The sequence below is a fragment of the Cucurbita pepo genome, chromosome LG09 (assembly GCF_002806865.2).
Source record: "Cucurbita pepo subsp. pepo cultivar mu-cu-16 chromosome LG09, ASM280686v2, whole genome shotgun sequence".
Taxonomy (NCBI): domain Eukaryota; kingdom Viridiplantae; phylum Streptophyta; class Magnoliopsida; order Cucurbitales; family Cucurbitaceae; genus Cucurbita; species Cucurbita pepo.
Window position 1 is genome coordinate 3,267,396 of NC_036646.1, and position 26,241 is coordinate 3,293,636.

The 26,241-nt window shown below is 36.6% G+C and overlaps 2 protein-coding genes and 1 non-coding gene across 3 annotated transcripts; 1 reads left to right on the forward strand and 2 right to left on the reverse strand.

Annotated features, from left to right (window-relative positions):
* Positions 1–2,890: 2,890 nt before the first annotated feature.
* On the reverse strand, positions 2,891–17,249 carry LOC111802043 (myosin-1-like). The gene is made up of 24 exons (XM_023686300.1): positions 16,895–17,249; positions 15,873–16,248; positions 14,062–14,163; positions 13,838–13,981; positions 13,593–13,743; positions 13,473–13,500; positions 12,886–13,051; positions 12,706–12,769; positions 12,587–12,600; positions 12,403–12,487; positions 11,299–11,402; positions 11,038–11,176; positions 10,274–10,392; positions 9,548–9,700; positions 9,359–9,448; positions 8,751–8,828; positions 7,328–7,486; positions 6,869–7,075; positions 6,209–6,414; positions 5,965–6,100; positions 5,374–5,503; positions 5,143–5,289; positions 4,324–4,391; positions 2,891–3,544 (listed from the first exon to the last, which is right to left on the reverse strand). The coding sequence occupies exons 2-24, from the start codon at positions 16,242–16,244 to the stop codon at positions 2,891–2,893; spliced, it is 3,516 nt and encodes a 1,171-aa protein (XP_023542068.1). The 5' UTR covers positions 16,245–16,248; positions 16,895–17,249.
* A 4,303-nt stretch (positions 17,250–21,552) lies between these two features.
* Positions 21,553–21,624, forward strand: TRNAT-UGU. The gene has a single exon. It is a non-coding gene; the product is annotated as a tRNA-Thr (tRNA).
* A 211-nt stretch (positions 21,625–21,835) lies between these two features.
* On the reverse strand, positions 21,836–23,282 carry LOC111801375 (transcription factor TCP7-like). Its single transcript, XM_023685352.1, has one exon. The coding sequence runs from the start codon at positions 23,145–23,147 to the stop codon at positions 22,455–22,457; it is 693 nt and encodes a 230-aa protein (XP_023541120.1). The 5' UTR covers positions 23,148–23,282; the 3' UTR covers positions 21,836–22,454.
* Positions 23,283–26,241: the final 2,959 nt, after the last annotated feature.

Consider the following 26,241-nt stretch of genomic DNA (forward strand, 5'->3'; position numbering starts at 1 on the left):
AATAAAGGTCTCGAATGGTACGGACGCCTTTTCTTTTCGACGCATGAAAGATCTTTAATGTAAGAACTCGACCCCACTGCTAATAGATATTGTCCTGATTGGGCTTTCCCTTTCGGGTTTCCTCTCAAGATTTTAAAACGCGTCTACTAGGAAGGATGTTTCGTTTTCCTCCCTAACGGATGTGGGATCTTAGAGTCTTCCCCCTTTCAGAGCTGAGAGTCCTCGCTGGCACTCGTTTTCCTCTCTAATCGATGTGGGATCTCACAATTCACCCCCCTTTGGGGCCTAGCGTCCTTGTTGGCACTCGTTCCTCTCTCCAATAGATGTGGGATCTCACAATTTACACTCATTCAGGGCCTAACGTCCTCGCTCGCACACTGCCTAATGTTTGACTTTGATACCATTTGTAACAAAGAAAGCCCACCACTAGCAGATATTGTCCTCGTTAGGCTTTCTCTCCTGGGATTCCCCTTGAGGTTTTAAAACGCGACTCCTAGGGAGAGGTTTCTACACCCTTATAAAGAATGTTTCGTTCTCCTCCTCAACGGATGTGGGATCTTAGAGTCAACCCCTCTTCAGGGCCCAGTATTCTCGCTCGCACACTGCCTAATGGTTGGCTTTGATACCATTTGTAACAAACCAAGCCCACCGTTAGCAGATATTGTCCGCTTTGAGTTTTCCTTTTTGGGTTTCCCCTCAAGGTTTTAAAACGTGACGGCTAGGGAGAGGTTTCCATACCCTTATAAAGAATGTTTTGTTCTCCTCTCCAACGGATGTGGGATCTCATAATCCACCCCCTTTAGGGTCCAGCATCCTCGTTGGCACTCGTTCCCCTCCCAAATCAACGTGGGATCTCACAATCCACCCCCGTTCTGGACCCCTAGTGTCACAATCGCCTTTCAAGCATGACCGTGACACCAAGCGTTCTTGCTGGCACACCGAAGGGGGTGAACACTAGGTGGAGTGCCAGCGAGAATGTTGAGCCACAAAGGGGGGTGGATTGTGAGATTCCACATCGATTGGAGAGAGGAATGAGTGTCGGCGAGGACACTAGGCCTCGAAGGGGGGTGAATTGTGAAATCTCCGCTCGGTTGGAGAGAGGAACAAAACAGTTTTTTATAAGCGTGTGAAAATCTCTCCCTAACAAACATGTTTTAAAAACCTTGAGGGGAAACCGAATGGGAAAACCTAAAAAGGACAATATCTACTAACGGCCAGAACACCCTGAAATTGAATCATCAAATAAAGCAACATACCTCGGTTGGAAAAACAACGATGGATCTCATCGATGTACGTATAGGAACAAGTAAGCGAAGGTGAATCAAACATAATCATACTCCTTCATCGTCAAACTCAACACTTATGTTGTCGTCAGTTCCTACAGGACGACGACACGTAGCTAACTCATCTAACTCGATATGAACATGAGTCGAGTCAATAACGACCCGACATGGAATCAAGTTCTGATCAAACGACCAGACAAAGCACTTATCATATGAACCTTCTTTTGGTGCTAAGTTTAATGAACATGATCTTGGAACTGACACTCTACTATTGCTATAACTTAATCCCTCTACGTCTTTCGCCATCAAAACTAGACGATGTCTACGACCTAAAAGCTCGGAGACGTATTTCATATCACCTATCGAAAGGGCATAGCGAACCCGAGTAGACGACACTTGTCCTCGCTCCTTTGAATTGGTTGAATCCGTATAAAATGTGTCTGTTACGGAGAGGTTTAAGTTGTAACAGTCTAAAATGTGTCTGTTAGGGAGAGGTTTAAGTTATAACAGCCTGAAATGCATCTACTAGGGAGAGGTTTAAGTTGTAACCGCCTGAAATGCATCTACTAGGGAGAGGTTTAAGTTGTAACCGCCTGAAATGCGTTTGCAGAGGTTTAAGTTGTAACAAAATGCGTCACAAAATGCGTCAGCTAGGGAAGTTGTAACAACCTGAAATGCATGTTGTAACAGCCTGAAATGCGTTTGCTAGGGAAGTTGTAACGTAACAACCTGAAATGAGAAGTTGTAACAACCTGAAATGCATCTGCTAACGGATAAGCTAGGGAGGACGTATGCTAACAGATAACTGGTATATTGTAACAGCCTGAAATGTAAAACCCATATACTGAACTTAAGTTGTTACATATTTGGTGCAAGAATTCAATCTCGTGATAGATAATATATTCATAGACTCATAATAACATGACCAAGACGCACATCACAATTAAATCAAACTAACATAACTAGTAATAAATGAGAGTAGTAAGTACAAAAATTAAATCTCGTGATAGATAGTAGACTCATAGACTCGTAATAACATGGCCAACACACGTCACGATTAAGTAAAGCGACATAACTGATAATAAGCGAGAGTAGTACATGGTACAAAAATTCAATCTCAAGATAGATAATATATTCATAAACTCGTAATAACGTGTAATAACATGACCAGGTCCCACATCACGATTAAGTAGAGCTGCATAACTAGTAATAAACAATAGTATATGGTACAAAAATTGAATCCCGTAATAGATAATATATTCATAAACTCGTAATAACACTTTTATATATAGTGAGAGATTGACAAGTAGGGAAAAAGATATACATATTAGAGAGTGGACTTCACAGGTAATAAATCACTTGAAGCCCCCTCAAAAAATTTGTAATGAAAAAAGGTTAGAACAGAGCTCCTGCAGCAGTTTCTCCTTGCAAATATTGGCATCACAGACCATATTTGTGCTTCAAAAAAGCCTTTCTTTCTTGATTCAACCCATCATTTACATGTTCCCTAAAAATCACTAATCTCTCAGATCAAACAGTATATTGTGTACTATTAACTTTATTTCATATTCTTTGTTTTTTTGTTGTTTTTTTTTTACTTTAATTTATTAGTCGTAATGGTCCCTCACGTAAATAATTNATTTCCTTTTCACTCTATCCATGGCACCGTCATTCCCGATCTTATTTAAAATCACTTTCGTTTCGCGCAGTCGTCCCCCGTAATCTTTCTTCCATGCATCAAACATTTGTTTCAGCCTTCTGAATTCCCTATCTGGGTCGATACTTGCCTCAACCTGACCGGATTTTACCTCTACTAAGAACTTTGCATCATCGCCGAAGACTTGACTTCGTTGGTCGAATTCTTCGGCTAATCGGCTAATGACACTGAGACCTGCATTCATTGGTCTTACTCCATTGATTTCATTAGTTGTGTTGTTGGTACCCAATTCCCAACTGTATCCTCTTTCGTGGCTTGCATTGATTGATGCGTCGTAATTTCTATCTGAATCATCAACTGATAAGCTTTTCTTTGCAATGGAGAGGCTAGATTGCAGGGATCTCATTTGTTTCTGCCACATCTCTTCCATTGACTTCATTTTCAGTTCATACTCTGACCATCGGTTTTCGTACTGTTGAACGCGTTGATGGAGGATGTCGTTTTCTTCTTCTTTATCTCTCAAAGTAGCCTCGGCCTTCATGACACGGCGTTGTAATTCTGCAAGGAATGATGACTTGACAAGCACATCCCCTGATCCATTTTCCTGTTGGAAATTCAAGATGAGTAATCATATTCGAAAAACCTATGAATTGAAATTCTATAAATGAAATGTTATTACTAGCAGAGACGAATTGTCAGTCATAATAGTCTCACATTGGCTAATTAAGGGGATAATCGTGGGTTTATAAGTAAGGAATATATCTCCATTGGTATGAGGCCTTTTGGAAAACCAAAAGCAAATTCAAGAGAGTCTATGCTCAAAGCGGAGAATATCATACCATTGTGGAGAGTCATGATTACTAACATGATATCAGAGTCATGTCCTTAACTTAGCCATACTAATAGAATCCTCAAATGTCGAACAAAGAAGTTGCTAGTCTCAAAGGTGTAGTCAAAAAGTGACTCAAATGTCAAACAAAAGGTGTACTTTGTTCGAGAGCTTCAGAAAAAGAAGTCGAGCCTCGATTAAATTAAAGGAGAGATTGTTCAAAGGCTACATAGGTCTCAGGGGAGGCTCTATAATGTACTTTGTTCGAGGGAAGGAATGTTGGGAGGGAGTCCCAATTGGCTAATTAAGGGGATGATCATGGGTTTATAAGTAAGGAAATCAAAAGCAAAAGCAAAGTCATGAGAGCTTATGCTTAAAGTGGACAATATCATACCATTATGGAGAGTCGTGATTCCTAACCATAGTAAATTATACAAAGTTGAAGTAGGACCAATATGGAAAGATGCTTGAAAGTTTAGGCAACCAGAAGATTTGAAAGAAAACAATGATAATCAGAGAATGAACAGATAAATATCAAAATGGTGAAAGTTTACCGAAAGACCACCAGGACTCATTAATCCTATATTTCCGGAGCATCCTCTTACCAACCAACCACGGATAACTGAAAGGTAGCATACGTTAGACCAAATTAGTAAATGCAATCAGAACTCATGAAAAGCAGAAATACGGCCAGAGATGTCCGGACCTGGCAGAGTAATCCACATTCTAGTAAGAAGCTGGTCAATTTTTTTATTTTATTTTACTAGACTCTGTAGTTCTATACGTCCTTTACTTGTTATAAACTCAGCTGGTTTTATGTATCCAGGTTGGTACACGAAACTCTTGTAACAGCCTAAGCTCACTGCTAGCAGATATTGTCCTATTTCGGGCTTCTCCCAAGGTTTTTAAAACGCGTCTGCTAGGGAGAGAGGTTTCCACTCCCTTATAAGGAATAATTCGTTCACCTCTCTAACCGATGTGGGATCTCACAATCCACCCTCTTGGGGGCCCAGCGTCCTCACTGGCACACCGCCCGATGTCTAGCTCTGATACCATTTGTAACAGGCCAAGTCCACCGCTAGCATATATTGTCCTCTTTGGGCTTTCCCTTTCGGGCTTCCCCTCAAGGTTTTTAAAACGCGTATGCTAGAGAGAGGTTTCTACACCCTTATAAGGAATGCTTCATTCCCCTCTCCAACAAACGTGGGATCTCACAACTCGAGTTCCAAAACCTCCCTAGCAAAAAGTGCACAAAGCATTGTAATTAAATTCAAGGGCTTAGAGTGGGCATGCTTGCATCAAACTCTACAGAATATGAACTGTTTTTAGTTGCTTCCTTGTGAAATCATAAATCCAGTAGAACATCTGATTACCTGATTGTATCACGACTGATGCATCACAAACCTCCTTCGAACGTTTTCTAGCAATTCTGGCTTTCTGATACTTCTGAATAGAAATAGCAGCCCTATGCCTTCGTAACAAGATAGCATACTCTTTTCTGGTTTTCTCCCCACGTACAACTGCATGAGAAATTAGAATAGTTCAAATCTGTATCCCAAGAACTAGAAGGTGGTTGGTTCTATGTTGATGAGGGAGGTTAATACATGACTGAAGAGTGGAAATCCCTTTTTTCAGTTCTTTGATGTGGCATCGAGCCAGGTGCCCTCTAAAACAGCTTTGAACACAGAGAATTCCGTGAAGGGTGCGGTTTCTTGTATCTTCAAGCACTCCAATCTGCCAGATTGTTTTTATAAAAATTTGATTACTCACAATAGTTAGTATTTCATGCTAAGAATATACTTCCACACAATAAAATTCAACTAAGAATAATAGAGAATAAGTTATAATTTTGACTTCTAAACCGCTATCCTAAGTTCTTTTTACCACTGATTTCTAACCCCAGTCGAAACCAGAGGAAAGTAGCAACTGCACAACATAAGCAGCATATAATACGACTAAGACGTCGGAATCAAACAGCCAAATAACTTGCTAAGCACACCTCTCGGTGAGAAAATGAAAATTATTGAACATTGTCTACATTTATTAAATAAATCACTCTTATAGTGCACTTCTGTAGCTCTTTTTTAGGATGTTTTCTGCCGTTGCCAATTTGGAAAAAAAAAGATAATAAATAAAGGAAAGATTCCTTTCCTTAATAGAGCAATTAATGTTCACAGAAAACACAAGCATTTTACCTGCCCAGTTCGGAAAAACAATTTTGTATAGCCAACTTGGTACATTTCAGGCAATATATTGAATTGATGAAGAATTGCGACTGAGACGCTTAGTGGATCCTGCGATGAAAGGCTTTCTTGTAGAAGGAAACCATACCTGATGAGCCATACCAGAATAAAAGAATCATGCACAAGTTATTACATCAGTAGATGTTAGAAAGGAAAATTTTAAAAGCATAATGATGTATGCAATAACCAGCAATACCTTCGAGAAAATTTCTGATGCGACATCCGAGTAGGAAATCCAGCTCGTGATATTCGTACCACTTCTAGGACCCCACAACATTTTAACTGTTGTAATACAAGTCCTTGCTCATACAATCCAGGAGACTGAAGTTTGTTGGGCTTGATGCAACGGATGAAATGAGGTGTCGTATTTTCAAGACGGAGTATCAATTGGAATAATTGATCCTATACAAAATCCAAATTATTAATAAAGGCAAAAGGTTCAATATATGACAATTCAGTGCCTAAGACTTAATACTGAAGAGACCCTCGTTCATGCATCTGCTTAGTCCTGAGAAAAGCTCAAACCCAAAGAGTCTGCATCCTACTGTTTTGTATTTTACCGTCTTTAAATTCAATTAAACAAACAAATGACCATTTGAGATGCTGTCATATTACCAAACTCATCAAGAGCAAATAGCTTCAACTTGCAAGAATGAGAATCAGACAAACATCGGAAGAAAACAAACAAGATTATGTTTTATCCTCGCTACGGTTTGAGCTACTGTCTTCTTTTTTCCTGAATCGGTCGTTGACAGAATATTGACACGCGCTTAAGAATAACAATGTCTCTCATAATTAATGACAAAAACTCACATTATGCAATTTAATCATAAATTAATTACAACAGATAGATTACCTTAAACTTTCTGGCAACACTCAGTTTTTGGGATTCTGCACCACCAGACTTATGTGAAGTGCCACCAATGGACTTTTCCGATTGAGTTAGCATGTTGGATGCAAAAGCCTGAGGGAGATGGCACGAGCACGAGGATAGGAGTTGAATAGAATCTAAATGTAGCAAGTCCCGGTTTTTCTCCAGGAAACCAGTTGTATCATAAGTGACCTGAATGAAGACCCAGATGCAACTATCAAAAAGTCAGGTGAAATTAACTGAGGAAGAGAAATTTCACAAATGACTACCAACAACTTGATAAACGGAAAGAACTTAGAGAAAGCTAATTGAATCAAGTGAGGGGCCAGGCAACATCCCTCTTACCAAGTGATGAATGTCTCCATAAATAATAAAAAGATAATAAGTAAACTGCAATAGGAGTAGAAAATAAATAAATTTTATCTGAAAATGACATGTAAATACCTCTCCTGCATAATGACAGACAGTAAAGGCTTTCCCTCGTTCTCCTCTAAAAGAAGAAGAACGACGCAAATGCTGCTTCAGCTTGTTTGCAAAGGTCATATCTGTGGCATTTGGGAAAGTAGACTCCTCGTCTAACAGGGACAACAATCCCAAAGGTTTCTGCGTAGAAATTAAAGAATACATCAAGGAACCCATGACGTACACTTTGTTAGAAAAGGCATCAGTCAATTCAGAGTAGCCTGAACTCGGAATATACATCAGCACTTGTTGTAGGCTACTATTCGGATGGACTATATCAGATATTGGTAACTTAAATAGTTAGGTAAAAGATTTAGGGTAACTCAACATATGACTTCTTTGTCTGATAATGTACCAGGGAGGGGGCATATATAAGTTTTTTAATTAAAACCCCAATTTTCGGGTAAGAACTATGAAAGAATACACAATAGCAATAGAAAAACATATGATACATAAGTGGCATGGAATTGTGTAAGGTATTTTCCTTTTTCTATTTTTATAAGAAATAAAAGAATATATTACTAAGAAGAGCTTACAAAAGTGAAGATGAGAAATCACCGCAGGGCAGGGTTACAAAAAGGATTCTCAATTGGCCAAAATATGAACAATATCAAAAAGAATTACAGAGATAACTCCAGATGGATGCAAAGAGCTTAATAGAATCCCAAAACTCATGGAGACTGCACGTTTGCTCTTTGCAGACCTGGTTTCCTTCACTCCACAACTTCCACAAAGACACCATTATGGTATTCATCCACAAAATTCTAGCCTTTTCCTTTGAAGGGGATTGCAAAAAACAAATGAAAACCCATCTCATCTAATCTATTAGGGAAGCACCAACTCAAGCCAAAGATCGATAACATAATATCCCAAATAGAGCTAGCCAGAGGACAAGAGAAGAAGAGGTGAAACAATTTTCCCCATTCTATCTACACGTGACACACCAGTTAGGCGAGAATGAGCAAACAATAAAACAGGCACACAAGCTTCCAGCCAATTTGAGAGGGCCAGTAATCTCTCTGCACTCACTACTTCTCTAATAACAACCCTAAAGATCCTGTCTCACAATGCCCCTACAAAATATTTGCACCCCTTCCCACCGAGTGTCAGGGATATATTCCACTTTTAACCCTCCTAATATATGTGTTGATGGTCGAGGCTTTACAAATGGCAGTTATAAGCAGACATGGTATGCTAATTTAAAGTAGCCATGCTTTGAAACATCAAACTAAATTAGTGAACTCGTCCTATAGTATGTCACAAAATATATCAGCCAAAAGGTGACAAAAAATTGGTGGCATACAAGTAAATAGAAAGATAAGAAGATGAAGGAAAAATCATCATACATACTAGAAAGTCCGAGAGATGGTAGCGCAAAGAATCAAGTTGACAAATTAAAGGCTACCTTTTCAAACAGACTGAGACAATCTTGGTTGTCGTCAAAATCAACTTTTGCCCAGTCGATACCATCTTGAATATATTCCTGATATGATATTGTAAACTTCAACATACAGCATGAGAAACTAATAAATGAGATGAAAAATTTGTTGTAGTTCCTTTTCCCTTTCTATTAGCTGACACATACACTTCGACTCTGGACATGATATACTATAATACCGATCAATAACCCAAATTTCAGAACTACTCATGTTACAGGTTCCATCTTGGTATTGTTATGACTTGTTCCCCGGACAAATCCACAATTTAGTAAATTTTAATTCTGAGTTCCATGACCTACATTTGGTCATCTAAAGAAATATGGTGCAAACAATTTTGGGTGAATGATAAGTGAATAAAACCTATGATATTCTTCCCAATATACATTCCTAATCTACACCAAACTATTACATTCAGACAATACCTATTTATTCATTAAAACTTAGACACATATCGACCCTCAATATTTTCTGAATTAGGAACAAGAAAGAGGAGAAATGGCTGTTAGATTTCAATGAAAAGTAATCACTTGAGGTCATTTCAGCTTAATTGGAGCATAATCAACTGGAAAGTTACCTCCTGCTCGAGCTTAAATAAATGACGATTGAAATGCTGCTGTAACCTCTCATTTGCATAGTTAATGCAGAATTGTTCCAAACTATTCCTCTACAAAAGCCAGGAATAGGGGGGAAATATTAGGAGAAAGATACATACATACACATTAAGTGATTAGAGAGAGCGATTAAAAGCTTAAATGAGGCATACATCAAATGATTCAAAGCCATAGATATCAAGAATGCTGATGGATCTTCCCGTTCGCCTTTTGCCTACAGCAAGAGATTTGTTAATTTGTTCAACCAACCACTCAAACAAACAAGCATAAATTGACTTCGCCAAAGCATCTCGAGTGTCAATTGCCTGCAAATAACAAGAAAGACAGATGTAATTTGATGCGAGAGTTTTTACAAAGATAAAAGCCAAGTGGATTTTTAAATTACTTAATAAGGTTCAAGCTAATTTTGGTTCCTAATCCACACTTGCTGATACAAATGTTGATCCAAATGTGAGTCCACACTCAAGTAACCAAGCCAAAAAAAAACAAAATATATAAGCACTGGTTATGTTCTTAATTGCACAATGCTCTGTGTATGGTAATGGGCCTCAATAGATTTCGGCCAAATGGTCTGATCATTCCACCGCAATTTTTCAGCATAACCTTTCCACAAAAATCACTCATCTTTGGCAAAGGCCAAGAATTGTTTTGTCAGACAAAAATATGTGGACAAGTTGGAATTTAACAGTAGAGTTCTACTTGCAATTTGGAGTTCTATTACAATTAAATCCAAACTAAAATTGTTACTTATAAATAGTTACTAAGTTATTACTTGAAGGTGACTAACGTGTAGTTTGCCGATAGAATTAGTTCCTCCCTTACTTATCTATGTCCCTACACAATATAAATTAGGAGCTTATCATGAACAAGTTTCTTGCCTGAGGTAAAGTAAGCTTTTGGACAATGCTGTCATTCCCAAATCTCATTTTTCGAGTTGATAAGGCTAGTTTAAGCTCCTCAATATCACACTCAATCAGTTTAGCAACAGTCTGTAAACCTGAAAACGGTAATCCAATAATAGCATAAAGCATATGATAAACTTTATGACAGAACATGACTAATTAAAAAGAAATCAATTACATAGTTATATAACATCAAATAAAAACTGTAATTACATTACAAGTAGATGAATAATATTGTAAATCACTAGAATGGAAGAAACATGGAATAAAGAAAGCCATAGATGTACTTCTAGAAATTATTATACCACGGATGAGAATTACTTCTTTGTTGAAAGTCTAAGATGGCACAATTTTGTCCCGCCTTTATTACTTAAAGAAATGGGAGGCTAAATTGACTTCAGTTCCTAGAATGAGTGCAAGGAAAATGCACCCTTCCTCCGTAAACACTAGAAAGAATGATAACATTTAAAACTGCATTATCATTTGTTCATTTAGGTTGATCTGATACTTAACTCTTTTAAAGGCTAGTTCACGCAGTTATTCAATTGCTACAAAAGCATCGCTATGTCATTATTACTAGCATCCATATTATGTTCACGACAATTTAAACCTCAGGGTAGTCCTAACAAAAAAATAAAATTTGACATAGAGCATGATGAAATTATCCTAAGTCTGTCTTTCATGTTCAAATCCCTGCCACAAACAAGGTAGAAGCATCTTTCACTCTTAGAAATTCTAACCTTCATCTTCCACGACTTCCACATGATTCTCATTGTCTATCACGCTAAAGGAAACATTTCCCAGCCACAGCACAGCAGCAAGCATTGCAAATACGCTGTGCTGATCTTCTTTGCTGATATGGACGACATTTAATGCTTCCTGAGAAGTAATGATAAGCACGTTACAGCAAAGTTTCTGATTCAAACACATAAAGACTGAGTAGAACGCATCAAAATAGATAGTTCGCCAGGATTAATTTAATTATAAATTAAAGAAATTACCGTGACAATACGAAACTCTTCAGCATCATTTACTCTATTTATTGAAAAACAATTGCTCTGGCTGAGATATTTGTACTCTTCCGCTCTTCTCAAGTTCAGCCTCTCTGCACATCAAAGTTAAAACTAGTTGAGATATGGTGCCATAGAATGAGAACAAGACATCTAGCTGAAACTTGGACACAAAGTCTATACTTGGGGTGAGCAAACCCTAGGCGGCATTTATTATCAATCCATAAAACAATCAGACAAGGCAATTTATAATTACTAGTAGATGAGAGAACTTCAAGAGTTCAACAAAGGACAACAGAACCCAACTAATTTTTCATTGTGCAGGAAATTTCTGCAACGGAATAAAAATTAGATCTTTTATGCAACCACACCAGAGTAAATATCAGACGTGAAATTGTAGTAAGGATAGAACAAGTATTATAATTTAAGAAACTTTTCACATTGCTTGAATGTTTTGCATAAAGTTGTTTTAAATTTAAGAAAACATTATAATTTCATTAAAGATAAACATAATTATTTAAATGTAATATTAATATTTTTCATTAAAAAAAAAAAAAAAAAAAAATAAANTCCAATGGTACGACACCCCCACCCCACCCGATTGATCTATAGGGAAACACATATCGACCCAATTCAAGGGAACAGCAGAAGATTTTTATTTACTAAATTTTCTACCAAATGTTCCAAAATTAGGACCAATATCCAATCCAATGCCCACGTAGCATTCCAAGCCTTAACCACTCTGCCGTCCTTGGGGTGGGAAAAGCCACTTAAATTTTAAAAGAGTAATATATATATAATCACAAATGCAATAAGACCAGCAAGCACTAACAGTGGCACTTCTCCAAAATGCTAGCTAGCACATGAAACTCAAGACAATACCACTAAAAAGAAGCTAAGAAAACAAGAGGTCCAATGCAATCCATATCAACATGAATAAATGTTAGGCACGTGTAAACTATTAGATAATGAGTAACATTATCTAATACTTCACACATCATTTCCAAATTTATTCATAAGATATAAACGAACTTCCCCACTAATAAGCCAAAAATAATGCCCACAAGTATCTGCAAATCGAAAGAGAGGAGTTACCTTTAAGTTCAGGAGGAGCCCCACTACAAAGTTGATAAAAGATGTGGTATGACCTTTCTCCCTCCGTGCATTGAACAACTCTCGACTGTTGGAGAAATATATTATTCTCAGGACTTTTTTAAAAAAGTTAAAAAAAAAAAATATCAATACAGGCACATTTCAAAGGGTAGACTAACAGATTTACCTTTTCCAGCAAAACTGTCCGGGGTTCATAATGAGCAGCACAATCAAAGTCAGATGAACCATCTCAAATTAAATTTCCATTGAAAACCAATGCAGAGTCCTAAATACAAGAAAGCTTACAAGTTTGAATATTTGCACCAGTGATTCTCCCAGTTTCACTAAAATGGATTTCAATCAATTTTCCCTGCAAATGTTAAATTCCACTTTAAAAAGGCTGTAGAACCTAAAATTGCAAGTAAAAAGCACTTTAATACAACACATCCATGTAAAGGAAATCAATGGCATGATATAGGAGCTTACGAAGCGGCTTGAGTTATCATTTCTCGAAGTTTTTGCATTTCCAAAAGCTTCTAAGATAGGATTGGTCTTCAATATCTCAAACTCTATTCCACTTCCACCGCCAAGGGCTGCCAAATATTGCATTGCTATCTTTGCTGTTTCAGTTTTTCCAGCTCCACTTTCACCGCTGAATTGAGGCATTAAAAGGACATGAATAATATGGAAAATATAAAATTGCCTTTATGCTATTCACACCACCCCGCATGTTATTTTATGATACAAACTAATGGTCATATGGAAAACATGAATACCAAGCAACTGCTAGCTCTAAGAGACATACCATATGGTTGGTTGTGTATTGTTTATGTGATTTATCTGAATAACTGAATGGTGTAGATTGAAAAGAATGAAGATATTATTATACTAGAACTTCGATCCATTGGGTCATGAGCCAGCTAGAATAACGTATAAAATAACTTCCTTGGCTCTTTTAGATGAATGCTATGCTTATATGCTCGAGCAAAAAGGTAACACCTTGAAAAGAACAGCGAGGATTATAGAATAAATTAAAAATCTGAGCAAAAGTTGAAAACATGGACCAGCATTACCTTATTACAATTGATTGATTTACTTCATCTGAAAGGGGGGGAAAAAGTCGGTAAGAAGCAGACAAAATAACAGCCTAAGCATAAATTGAGCCTAATAAAATATCAAGGACAACAGGAAACCTCGAATCATCTCTCTGATGGCTGTATCTGTAATGGCATAAACATGCGGGCTCTGAGCCGTTTTGCGCTTGTATGCTTCAATGTAATCACTTCCATACAAGTCAACTTTCTTAAAAGGATTGATAGCAACCAGAACTGGCCCTGCTTTTGTCTGAAGTTCCCAAAATCATACCCATGTCATTACTATTAGAATAGCTTTTAAGCAGACCCATGACTAACTGTATTAAAAAATTTCAGACACTCACATATATAAGATCCTGATTATATCTGTACTCAAGATCATACAACACTGAAGGTTCATTTAGATAGCTAAGTTGCATAAGATCATCAACGCCATCAAGGATATCTGGATTTGCAGAAATTAAATTTTCAGCTTTCACCTTTAACACCTGCACCATTCATATGGTAACGCAATCAGATATCAATAAGCTTCATACAGCTAAAGTTTCTTATAATTTCAATTTGCTACCTTTCCTTCAGTCAGTGAAACTACTGATTCTGTTCCTGTAGTTGACAGTATATTTACAAGATCCCAATCGCCATTTGGAAGTTTAAACCAAGATTGATGCATCTGAAATGGACAAGTTCAGCAAATAGGCTCTTAAATCAAAAACTAGATACTTCAGTAGGGGGGCCAACTGAATATAATATTTGTTCACAAGATTATGATCAACTGAGAAACATGTTGGTTCACATTAGCTTAGAAAATAACAACATATACAAGATCATATATGCAAGTGGGAGATTTGTTTACGTACCCATGCAAATTTATGAAATAAAATGTCAGAAACACAATGAAAACGTTTATATGAAATATATGAAGAAAACAGAAGCTAATAATACCTGAACTACCAACGGATGAATCTTTTAAGTGCATTTTCAGAAAGAAAGATCTAAATTGGGCATGGAGAATAGAAAACTAAAAGAGGTGCCAAGATGCGCAATGTAACCATTATTGCTTGAAACAGCTTTGTTGTATAAGGGACCCATGGGTAATAGAAATAGGTTGTAGCGATAATCAGCTCTAATTGAGATTAGTCCAACAGATTTAAAAGAACATAATCCAAAAAGGAAACTGAAAGTCGTTACGTTTCAATTATTCACTGTTTTCAACTGCCTCCCGTTGTTTTTTTATTTGACATTGTGAGATCCCACATCGATTAGAGAGGAGAATGAAGCATTCCTTATAAGGATGTGGAAACCTCTCCCTAACAGACACGTTTTAAAAATCGTGAGGCAAACGATAATACGTAATGGGCCAAAATAGACAATATCTGCTAGCGGTGGGTTTGGGCTGTTTCAAATGGTATCAGAATCAGACACCAAGCAGTGTATCAGCGAGGACGTTGGGCACCAAGGGGGGTGAATTGTGAGGTCCCACATCGGTTGGAGAGAATGAAGTATTCCTTATAAGGGTGTGGAAAACTCTTTCTAACAGACACATTTTAAAACCGTGAGGCTAGTGGCAATACGTAACGGGTCAAAATGTACAATATCTGCTAGCGGTGGGCTTGGGCTGTTACAGATATTCTCTTCTCCATAGTCAGCAAGAGAAAATTGATATACAACACACGAGTTCAACAAGAGAGATTCAAAGATTAAAAAGTCAAAATAAAAGGATTATGAAATTCTAACATTTCCAGATGTCTAGATCCAACTTGAAAAATATTTTAGTAGATAACTGGACGAGATTACTTGCAAGAACAAAGATCTAGCATGTTGCACACTGGGATGATACGGCAACTCTCGTGCAAGCTATTCCTAGCTCACATGCATCCATTGGGAAATAGTGACTATTTTAACATAAATGACTACTTCTATTGTACTAACGCAATTCTTAAGTTAATACCACAACTTCTATGGTACTAACGCAATTCTTAAGTTAATACCACAACATATTTATCCTATTTTAATCATTCTGGTTGAGAAGCATAAACAAGGAAAGGGAAATAACTCCTGTCAATTGCAATCGTGAACTCCTGTCAATTGCAATCGTGAACTCCTGTCAATTGCAATCGTGAGGCTCAAAATGGAAAGGCTGACTGTTAGTAATAAATTAAATGAGGAAAGGGAAATAAATAATTAACACTAGAAGCAGAGGAAAGAATGAAGGATAACTTAAGTTGAAACCATAATGACCAAGATTGTGATGAGATTAAGTATGCAGAAATTAGACTGTAGCTTTCCTGTAATGATGAACTAAAAATAAAATCTCAGCTACCATTATCCTCTGATTATAATAGATTTGATGTCAAAGTGTCAATAAATGACCCAAAATACCTTCCTTGGCGTGTAGGAGGATGTGTCACCCCACCTGCTTTCACTATGTGAAGCCGAATTTGAAGGTGAAGGTAAAGACATAGAACCATCTTCTCCATCTTCCAGCGCGGGTCTTTCTTCCACTGTTTTAATATTGAAATTATACGGTGAATCCTCATTCAGCACGTCACTATTGTTCGTACTGGATCGAAGTCGATCAACTCCAGAAGCACCATTTTCGCCATCAACTAACGAACTAGCTTCCATGTTTTTCACATTCCGATTATAAGGCTCTTCCAAAGCTTCAGCTTCTTGCGGAATCATGAACCGAGAATTAGCTGGCATGGATTTAATGGATTGTAATGAAATCATCCCCTGGGATTTTCGAGACATGTTCCTACAAATGTATACATGACAGCAAACTGAGCATTGGCAGGTGGAAAAGCAATCAATATTGAGATAAAAAGACTACTTTTCAACAAAAAAATGTACAATCAAACTTTAATAAGGTCCCACGCGAACTACTCATCTAATCCTGGTTAGTAGGTCACCATTGACAAGTTGAACACCAAAAGATGTCTCAATTTCGAAACATCCCAAGCTAATACAGAAAGCAATAAAGTTGGTTCGAATCAATTATACGGATACATTGACTCGGATTTAACCCAAAACCCCTGAAATGAAATCTCCTCGATCTGTATGATGCTTAAATTCCTTAAAAGCTAATTACCAATCAGAGCTAGAACTGCTTCTTCAATAGATCTTGTAGTCTAGAATCGAAAAAAGTAAAGCTGAATTAAGAACATAACTAACGACACCAAATTAGGAAAAGGAAAACATTAAACTCGAGTTCAACCAAGCTTCACCAGTCTTCCAAAACTATCAACATAATCAAAACGAATAACACGAGCAATCCAAAATAAAATTAAGAAACATTCATATCTCCAGAAAATCCACGAAGGTGAAGTCAATACTAACGCATTAATCCAAAATTCATCCTCTCACCATCAAAGAAATGAAAAGGCAAAAACACGAGTAATTACCCCGATCAAATTGGAGGCAAGATCGAGTTCCAAGAACTAAGAAACGAGAAATCTTCTCAGAGCCTGAAAGAATTCAAAATTCAACCAATAGAAGCTCCGGAAGAGTTGTGTCAGTGAAGAAAGATGGAGTCCAATTCGGCTTCATGAAAACCTAGAAGCCATAGCCACATACAGGTAGGGTTCGCGGAAGAGAAAGATGAAGGTCGATGAGAGGCTGTTTGGATTGCGAGAAAATTTGAACAGAAAAAATTGAAAAGGAAAATCCAAAGCGTGTAGAGAAGAAGGAGCAGCCTTCTCTGCCTTGCTTTGCTGTTTTTCTCTGCCGGAGAAAAATTTTGTCCTATTGACGATTTTACCCTCCGAACTCTTACGAACTGCCCTTTGTGTCCTATGGCTCAAGCTCTGTTAATAAATAACTTTTTTTTTAAAATATATATATATATATATATATATATATAATTTATACATTATGGTTTTTTTTTTCTTTAAATTATCAATTGGTCCTTATTATTTTCCAAAATTAAGAATTTAGTTTGTTGTTATAATTTTAAAAAATTGAATTCGGTATTTATAGTTTAATAAAACCTCTTCTTTTTTTTTTTTTTTTTTTTTTTTTTTTTTTTTTTTTTTTTTTTTTTTTTTTTTTTTTTTTTTTTTTNATTTAATATTTAATTTTTCAAATTTTCAATTTGTTTTTTAAAACTATTTTAGAATTTTTAATTTGGAATTTTAATGTTCCAAACTACATTTTAAAATTAAATATAGTGTTTCTTGTTATTCACATTGTTTATTTTATTTATTTATTTATATATATATATATTTATTTATTTATTTATTTCACGTTAATTTTGGAGAAAAATAATTAGTATTTTATTTCGAAAATACTCTTAAACTTTCGACCGTATTTAAAAAATATTTTTGAATTAAAACAAAAATTATTAATATTCTTCGATCTTTAAAAAAATACTCATAAAAAATAAGTTCGAAAAATTATTATTGTCCATGACATCTCATAAATTATCTCCAAATTTTTTAATGTGAGTATTTTTTAAACATGTACTAACTATAAGGTTTTTTTTTATTCTGTTTTGAAATTTTTTAAAATATTTAAAAGTATTAATAAAAAAATTTAAAAATTAAGGGTATTTTTTAAACCCTTCTGGAATTTAAATGGAATTTTTTTAATTTTTAGAAGGTTGAAAGGGTATTTTTTAAATAAAATATTAATGATTTTCGTGGTATTTTTTTAAAATTAAGTAAATTTAATAATATTGTTAAAACTTTTTAAGTGTATTTTTATTAATTTAACCAAAATTATAATAATGAGATTTTATCAAATCAATTTGCATTAATAGTAATTTAAACTAAATTCCCTAATATGATATTTTAAATAATTAATAAATGGTTTACTTTTTAGGAAAAAATAATAATAATGATTAAGCTTGCACCTTATTTATTTTTTTTATTGTAAATTTAAAATTTCTTAATTTGTCATAATGTTATGAGTCAACGATAAGCCATTAGCTACTAAATTATTCGTCTGTGGATATTAATTAAATATTAAAGAAAGTTTAAATTATTATTTCGATCTACATTTTTTCGTTAGTTAAACGGGTTGGAATAGGGATTCTCCGCTCCGCTCAAAATCCCGTCTTACCTCATTTCGTTTCACTTAGAAAATAATATTTTTTTAAGTTTGAAAAGCTGCATTAATATCGAAATTTGTGTCTATTCAACGTTATATCATATTTTTACTTATAACATATTATTGAATTTATTATTTATTATGATGTTCTCCGAGCGATATTTTCAATAGAATTTATTGAAAAATAAAAATTTATATATATATATATATATATATAATTTGTGGAAGTTGGGAATTCCCACAAAAATTAATGGAGAATTTAACGGAAATGAAAACTGAAATAGGAAGCGAGAACGGAGACGGGAAGGCTTCTTCGTCCCCTCTTCGTAGATGTCTCTAAGTACATCAGGTACCCGTCAAGGTCAACGTTAATTTTAAGTCAAACTTGACTATATAATTTTATTATTATATAGTATTACAATTATTATATATATATATGAAAGAAAAATAAATAAATAATTTGGGATTGGCTGAATAAGTGGAGGGGCAAAATTGTCATTTTGTATAACAAAAACCAACCGGCCGTTGTGAGAAGGAAGCAGAAATCGACGACAAAAATGTCAGCGTTTAATGAAGGGCGGCAGATGGTTAAAAGTTAAGGACAAGATCCGGGTACACAAAGCTTATCGTGAAAGTGAGTGCAGACGATTATACCTCCGACAGGCGGGCAACCAACCATATTCTGTTTTTTTTTCCTTTTTTTTGTTTAAATTGTCAGTTTCCGACATGTCACGCTGACGTGTCCTCTTCACCGACTATTATAGCCTCCAATTCCACTCTTGTAGGTCCCACATTCTTCCACTATTTATACTCTTCCTCCCATTGGGTGGAGATTATTAAATTATTATTTTAAATAAAGTAGTCTTTTTAAATTTATGATTTTGTTTGTTTTTTTATTTTGACATCTATGGCTAGCAGATATTGTCCGTTTCAAAGTGTTTTGTAGTATCGTCAGCTTCATAATTTTAAAACGTGTCTATTAGAAAAAGATTATAGACCAGCTTCTTCGTTGGTACACCGCTCGATGTCTGGCTCTAATATCATCTATAGTTGTACAATCACTACTAGTAGATATTATCTGTTTTGATCGTTCTAAATCGCCGTCAGCCTCACGATTTTAAAACGAGTCTACTACAGAAAAGTTTCTACACCTTTACAACAAATGTTTTGTTTCCCTCTCCAATCGATGTGAGATCTCATAATCCACCCCCTGGGCCCCAGCGTCCTCACTAGCACACCGTCTGATGTTTGGCTTTGATACTATTGTAACAGCCTAAACCCATTACTAGTAGATATTGTTCGTTTTTGCCCGTTACGCATCGCCATAAGAGGTTTCCACCTCGATAGAGTTCACAACACAATCTAATCTAGCCAACCTATCAAAATTAGTCGGGTTGTCGAGTTATATGAACACTTCTAACTTAAAAATCCTATAACTTGTTATAGTAACGATAGAAATCGAAAGTGTTCATATCAAACTAAATATCTATCGAACAACATATGATGAACAATTGTTGTTTTGTAGGGAGAACAAGCTCCCGAGAGTCGTTGACTTTCTCGACCCCACAAATATTCAACAAGCATAAGTTTCTATTATCGAAATTTGTGTTATGGTCCACCGACCCATACTTAATAATGTACATATAAGTCGGTTTATTAACACGCAAATTAAGAAACTAAACAAAATTAGTAATATATATATATATATATATATATATAACGGTCTATCTACCCTTTATATTATCTCCAATTTTTTAACTAAAAATTTAAGGGTATCAGTACTATTTTTTAAAGTTTATGAGTATTTTTTAATTAAAAATTTAAGGATATTAGTATTATTTTTTAAAGTTTATGAATATTTTTGTAAAAATTAAGTTTATTAATTAAACTTTTGAAAATTAGTATTTTTGAAAGATTTTTAAATTGTTTAAATTATTTAAACAATTTCCATAAAAGAAAAAATGAATGGTAAAGATATTTTAAAATTTTTAAAAAGGTTTAAGAATATTTTTTAAAATTAAAAAGTTAAAATTAATATTACAAAAATTAAAATTCATGAATATTTTTATTAATTAGAGTAATAATTATATGTGATATGGAATTAAATTGAAGTGATTATATTCAAGAATAAAAAAAATACCCATATGTTTAAAAGTGCATTTTAAATTAAAAACAAAATAAATTATATATTTAAAGTGCATTTTAAATTAAAAACAAAATTAAATTATATATTTAAAGTGTATTTTAATGTTTTTTAAATTAACAAAATTATATGTATTAAAGTAAAACATAGCATTATTTAAGGAAGACAACTTACCTAAATTGTATGTCCAAATTGGTGGGTTTTTTTTTTAATAATAATTATAATAATAATATTAAAAAAATAATATTTATTTTTTTATTTACATAATATTTTATTAACAAGTTAACGGTTCGGGCCCACGGGCCGTGATCTGGCCCATATCGGGCCCAATCCAAATCGGCCCAAAAATTCAAGGTCCAAAAGAGGGATTCTCAATCAACAACCCATCAACCCGTATAGCTCTTCACGCCATTTATGAATGATCGAGCATGCTTTGAGAGCACTAACAATGGCGGTAGTAACAATCTAAGTCTACTGCTAGTAGATACTGTTACGTATCGCTGTCAGTATCACGATTTTAAAACGCGTCTACGAGGAAGAGGTTTTCACACCCTTATAATGAATACTTAGTTTTCCTTGTCCAACTGATGTGAGATCTAACAATCCACCCCCTTTGGGTGCCTAGCGTCCTCGCTAGCACACCGCCTAGTGTCCGACTCTAATACCATTTGTAACAGTACAAGCCCACCGCTAATAGATATTGTTCGCTTTGACCCATTACGTATCACCGTCAGTCTCACGATTTTAAAACACGTCTATTATGGAGAGAGTCTAGTCTTACTCATCAGGCATTAATCCATCCCTCATCGCGTCCAAAAAGTCTCCTTAGCATTAAATCTTAATTCAGTTACTCAAAAGATATAAACAGCAGCCCCTATAGCTCAGTGGTAGAGCGTCAGTCTTGTAAACTGAAGGTCTGTAGTTCGATCCTGCATGGGGGCATTTTTTTTATCCCTTTTTTTGTAAAACATATGTCGAACTCTGATTGGTTAACAATCCTACAAGCACTTATCTCCCTCTTCATTCTAGACAGAGAGAAAGAGAGAAGAACACCAGCTCAGTTTGTTTTAAGGTAAGGAGGCAAAGCCATGTCACCAACAAAAACATCAAACATTTGTGTCAATGTTCTTGAATTCATAGCTTATAACTCTTCTTTTAGCCATAACAATGGAATTCTTATTCATATCAGATCAACCCCAGAAACAATCCACAATAGAAACACCATTATTGTCACACCCAACAAATTCTAAGAATACAATTCAAATTCTTCGGAAAAAACAGAGGTCTTACAGACCCAGATTGCAGCTTCCATGGATGAAGATCAAGGTTCTGAATCACCTCCAATGGCGGCCACCGCTTTAAACAAGCTCATTCTGACCAAAAAACCAGAGCTCCGATTCCAGCTCATCCCAGCTCTGTTCCTGTTCTTCTTTTTCTGTTTTCTCATCCGACCAAATAAACTCTAATTTGAAATTCCATGGATGAAGATCAAGGTTCTGAAACGTCTCCAATGGCCGCCACTGCTTCAAACAAGCTCATTCCGACCAAAAACCAGAGCTCCGATTCCAGCTCTGTTCTGTTCTTCTTGTTCTGTTTTCTCATCCGACCAAAAGAACTCTAGAAAATTCAAATTCTAAAATGAAATTCGACCTAAGAATTGGGATTCCGAGTAAATTCCGACTAAAATTACGTTATAGCTGCACACAAGAAAGCGATTGACACACAGATATTTATACAAAATACGATGAATTCGGATAGTTTCTAGGATTATCTCAACGACGGTCGTCTTCCCGCCGGCCGGCACCGCCGCCACCGGACAAGGACGCCAGTAAATTCAGATGACCCGGAAGGTAATTCCCAACTCTCGCGGCCGACGATTCTCTAATCGGCTGCTGCTGTTGAGCAAACAACGACGCCGGCTGAGAAATCCCCTGTTCCGCGGCGGCGGCAGCCGCGAAACTCCACACCTGCCCGTAATCCGGTCTGGCCGGAATCGCCCAGTACCCACTCGGACCCACTCCCAACCCATCGTCAGTACCGCCGTCATCGTCGGCTCTGACACGTTTGCCAAGAATGAACGGCTGGGGGCGAGAGAGGGAGAGAGTGGAAGTAGTGGAAGAGAGAGAGGCGGAGCTGGCATTTCCTCTGACGGAGAGAGAGATGGAAGAGAAATTAGCGGGAGTGGTGCCGGTGCCGGTGGCAGCAATAATTGAAGGCTCTGCTTGACGGAGGAGCCACTCGATGGTTTGGCCATCGGATTTATGACCAAGTTCACGCGTCAGCTGGAAGACACGAGCGGCGCAGATTATGGGCATACGGATGCGACGGCCACGGCCGTCCACCTTGCTGTGGCGGTCCTTGGAAGGGGGCTTTTTAACGGCGAGGGCTCCGTTGGAAGAGGGCTGGTTTTTGTGGGTGTCGATGGCGGCGCCATTAGAGCTGTCGGCAGTTTCAGAATTTGACATGAAGAAGAAGAAGAAGAGGGTGTAGAGCTTAGAAGGAGGCGTTAATGGCGGTAATGGCGGCCATGGCTGATGGCAGAGAGGAAGGAAGGAAGAGGAGAGGGGTAATTTGGGAAGAGAAGGGAACTAATGATTGAGAGAAGCAGGAGCTGGTGGAGACAGGAGGAGAGCACATGGATGGTGGGGTCCACTCTTCATATCCCCACAGCTCACACACTCTCTCTCTCTCTGTCTCTTGCAAATACCCCCACTCTCTTTATTCGGCGCTTTACCCTCACGCGCTTAATATGTTAGGTTAAATTCGTAAATTCACATGGGATGGATTGGTTCGATCGAGTTAGGTTGCGACGTTTTTAGACATAACTCTTTATGAAAGATATACCACGACCACGACCACGACCACCGAACAGTGGAAGCTCAAGGATCGACAAGTCTTAGTGTTGATCAGTTGACGCTGTTCAGAATCGTGACATTCAACATAATCAAGGAAAAGACAACGTCATACCTAATCGAATAAGTACGAAAAATTGTCAGCTATGAACAAAGTGTATTTGATGCAGAGATCGTTCTATCTATAGATGAAATTAAAGCATTGATTTAGATGTCATCTTTCTCCGAGTCGTGGAATTTTGTTATTCCCGCGATCACTTGAGGATCTGAGAAACTAAAGTTCGATGAAATTCAAAGATATAGTTCACGCGTTGGGGTGAGCTTCCTAGGTTGTGGTTGTAGGCACGTGGATGTTTCTTCTTGACTTTATTACGCAGTCAGCGAGTGGAGTCCACGCGCCATCGTAAAAACCGACACGTGGCGCGCTGTTTTGGTAATTTTTCAATTCCCAGGTTTTTTCAACAATTAAAAATAAATAAAAATAAAATTACAGCTCAAAATAAGAATTGAACTTTACAGTTTAATTCCAGCGTTTTCAAAAGGATAAAGTGAAATTTTAAAATAAAAATAAAAAAAGGAATAAAGTCAATAAAATTTAATAATTTATATGTTAGTTCTAACTAAAGGGCAAAATTGTAAATTCACCAGCTACATCATCATGTGGATAAGATGGCAATTTATTAAGAAAACCTAATATATAAAACAAGTAATTAAAGAAATTTTATTTTTGAAAAATAAATAAAAATAATAATAATTTCAGAATATATATATATATACATATATACATTTATTTGGTAATTTATGAATAAATCATGAAAACACACAAAAAAAAAAAAAAAAAAATTGAAAACGGGTTCCCGTTTTTTAAAACGAATGACCTGGGGAGGCTTGTAGGGGCGCTCGGGATTAGAATTGGAAAATACCATATTCAAAATATTACAATATAGTTTAGACCTTCGAATGTAATTTTGATTTGGTCGATTTTCAAAATTTTTATTTTTACTCTACACTTTTTACCGTTGTTTACCATGATGTTGCCTTTTTGTTAATTAATTTAAATATTATGATATATAATTTTTTTTAATAAAGGTATCAGTGATAAATTTTAGTTATAATTAATTTATAATAATTAAATTAATTAATACAAAATAACACAAATGATCAAACCGTTTATTTTCATATGGCCTAATTTAAAAATTGAAAATAATATTAAATATTTAAAATTTAGAATCGTTATTTGCATATTGGCCCCAAAAGATGGGGGGAGGAAGCAAATAAGGAGGTTTTGGAGGGGTTTGAAGAAAAATTAGGAAATAAAATTTTGTCATCATGCCCGGAAAACCGATGGTACTTGGGGCAACAAAATCCCGTGTAACGCGGGGTGTAAAGGGAATTCCAAGTCTTGAAATAATTTTTAATAAATAAATTAATGTCGTGGCTTAGTCTCTTTTTGGATTAATTAATGATTAATAATTGATTAATATTTTGTTTTTTTATTAACCACTACAATATATTTATTCTATTATTTTAATGTCACACGGCGATTTTTTGAGGATTCTATTGTTCATACTTTTGTACCTTTCTTTTTTAAATTTAAAAAATGTGTATTTTCTTTTAATCGTCTTTTTTTTTTTTGTGGAACATTCCTCGAGTCAATTTTCATCCACTTCTTCGGGGTCAGCGTCCTCGCTGGCACTCGTTCCTTTCTCTAATCAATGTGGGACCTCATCGGTCTAGTTGGCACTCGTTCCTTTCTCTAATCGATGTGGGACCTCACCGGTCCCACCAAATCCACCCCCTTTGGGGTCCAAGATTTTTACTAGCACACCGCCTCGTGTCTACCCCCTTCAGGGAACAGTGAGAAGGCTGACACATCGTCATACCCTTGTGTCTACCCCCTTTCGGGGAACAGTGAAAAGGCTGACACATCGTCCGGGTCGTGTCCACCCCCTTTCGGAGAATAGTGAAAAGTTGACACATTGTCCATCCACCTCCTTTGGGGCCCAACATTCTTACTAGTACACCGCCTCGTGTCTACCCCCTTTAGGGAACAGTGAGAAGGCTGGCACATCGTCCGTCCCTCGTGTCTACCCCCTTTTCGGGGGTGAAAAGGCTGACACATTGTCCGTCCACCCCCTTTGGAGCCCAACATTCTTACTAGCACACGGCCTCGTGTCTACCCCCTTCAGGGAATAGTGAGAAGGCTGACACATCGTCCGACCCTCGTGTCTACCCCCTTTCGAGGAACAGTGAAATGGCTGACACATTGTCCGTCCACCCCCTTTGGGACTCAACATTCTTACTAGCACACCGCCTCGTGTCTACCCCCTTCAGGGAACAGTGAGAAGGCTGACACATCGTCCGGGCCTCGTCGAGGAAGAGTGAAAAGGCTGACACAGTGAACAGTGAGAAGGCTGACACATCGTCGGGGAAGAGTGAAAAGGCTGACACATTGTCCGGTGTCTGGCTTTGATGCCATTTGTAACGGCCCAAACCCACCACTAGTAGATATTGTCCTCTTTGGGCTTGCCCAAATGCCATTTGTAACGCCCAAAGCCCACCGCTAGTAAATATAGTCCTCTTTGAAATTTTCCTTTCGGACTTCCCCTCAATACTTTAAAACGCGTCTGGTAGGGGAAGGTTTCCACACCCTTACAAGAGGTGTTTTGTTCTCTTCCCCAACCAATATGGGACATCATAGGTTAGG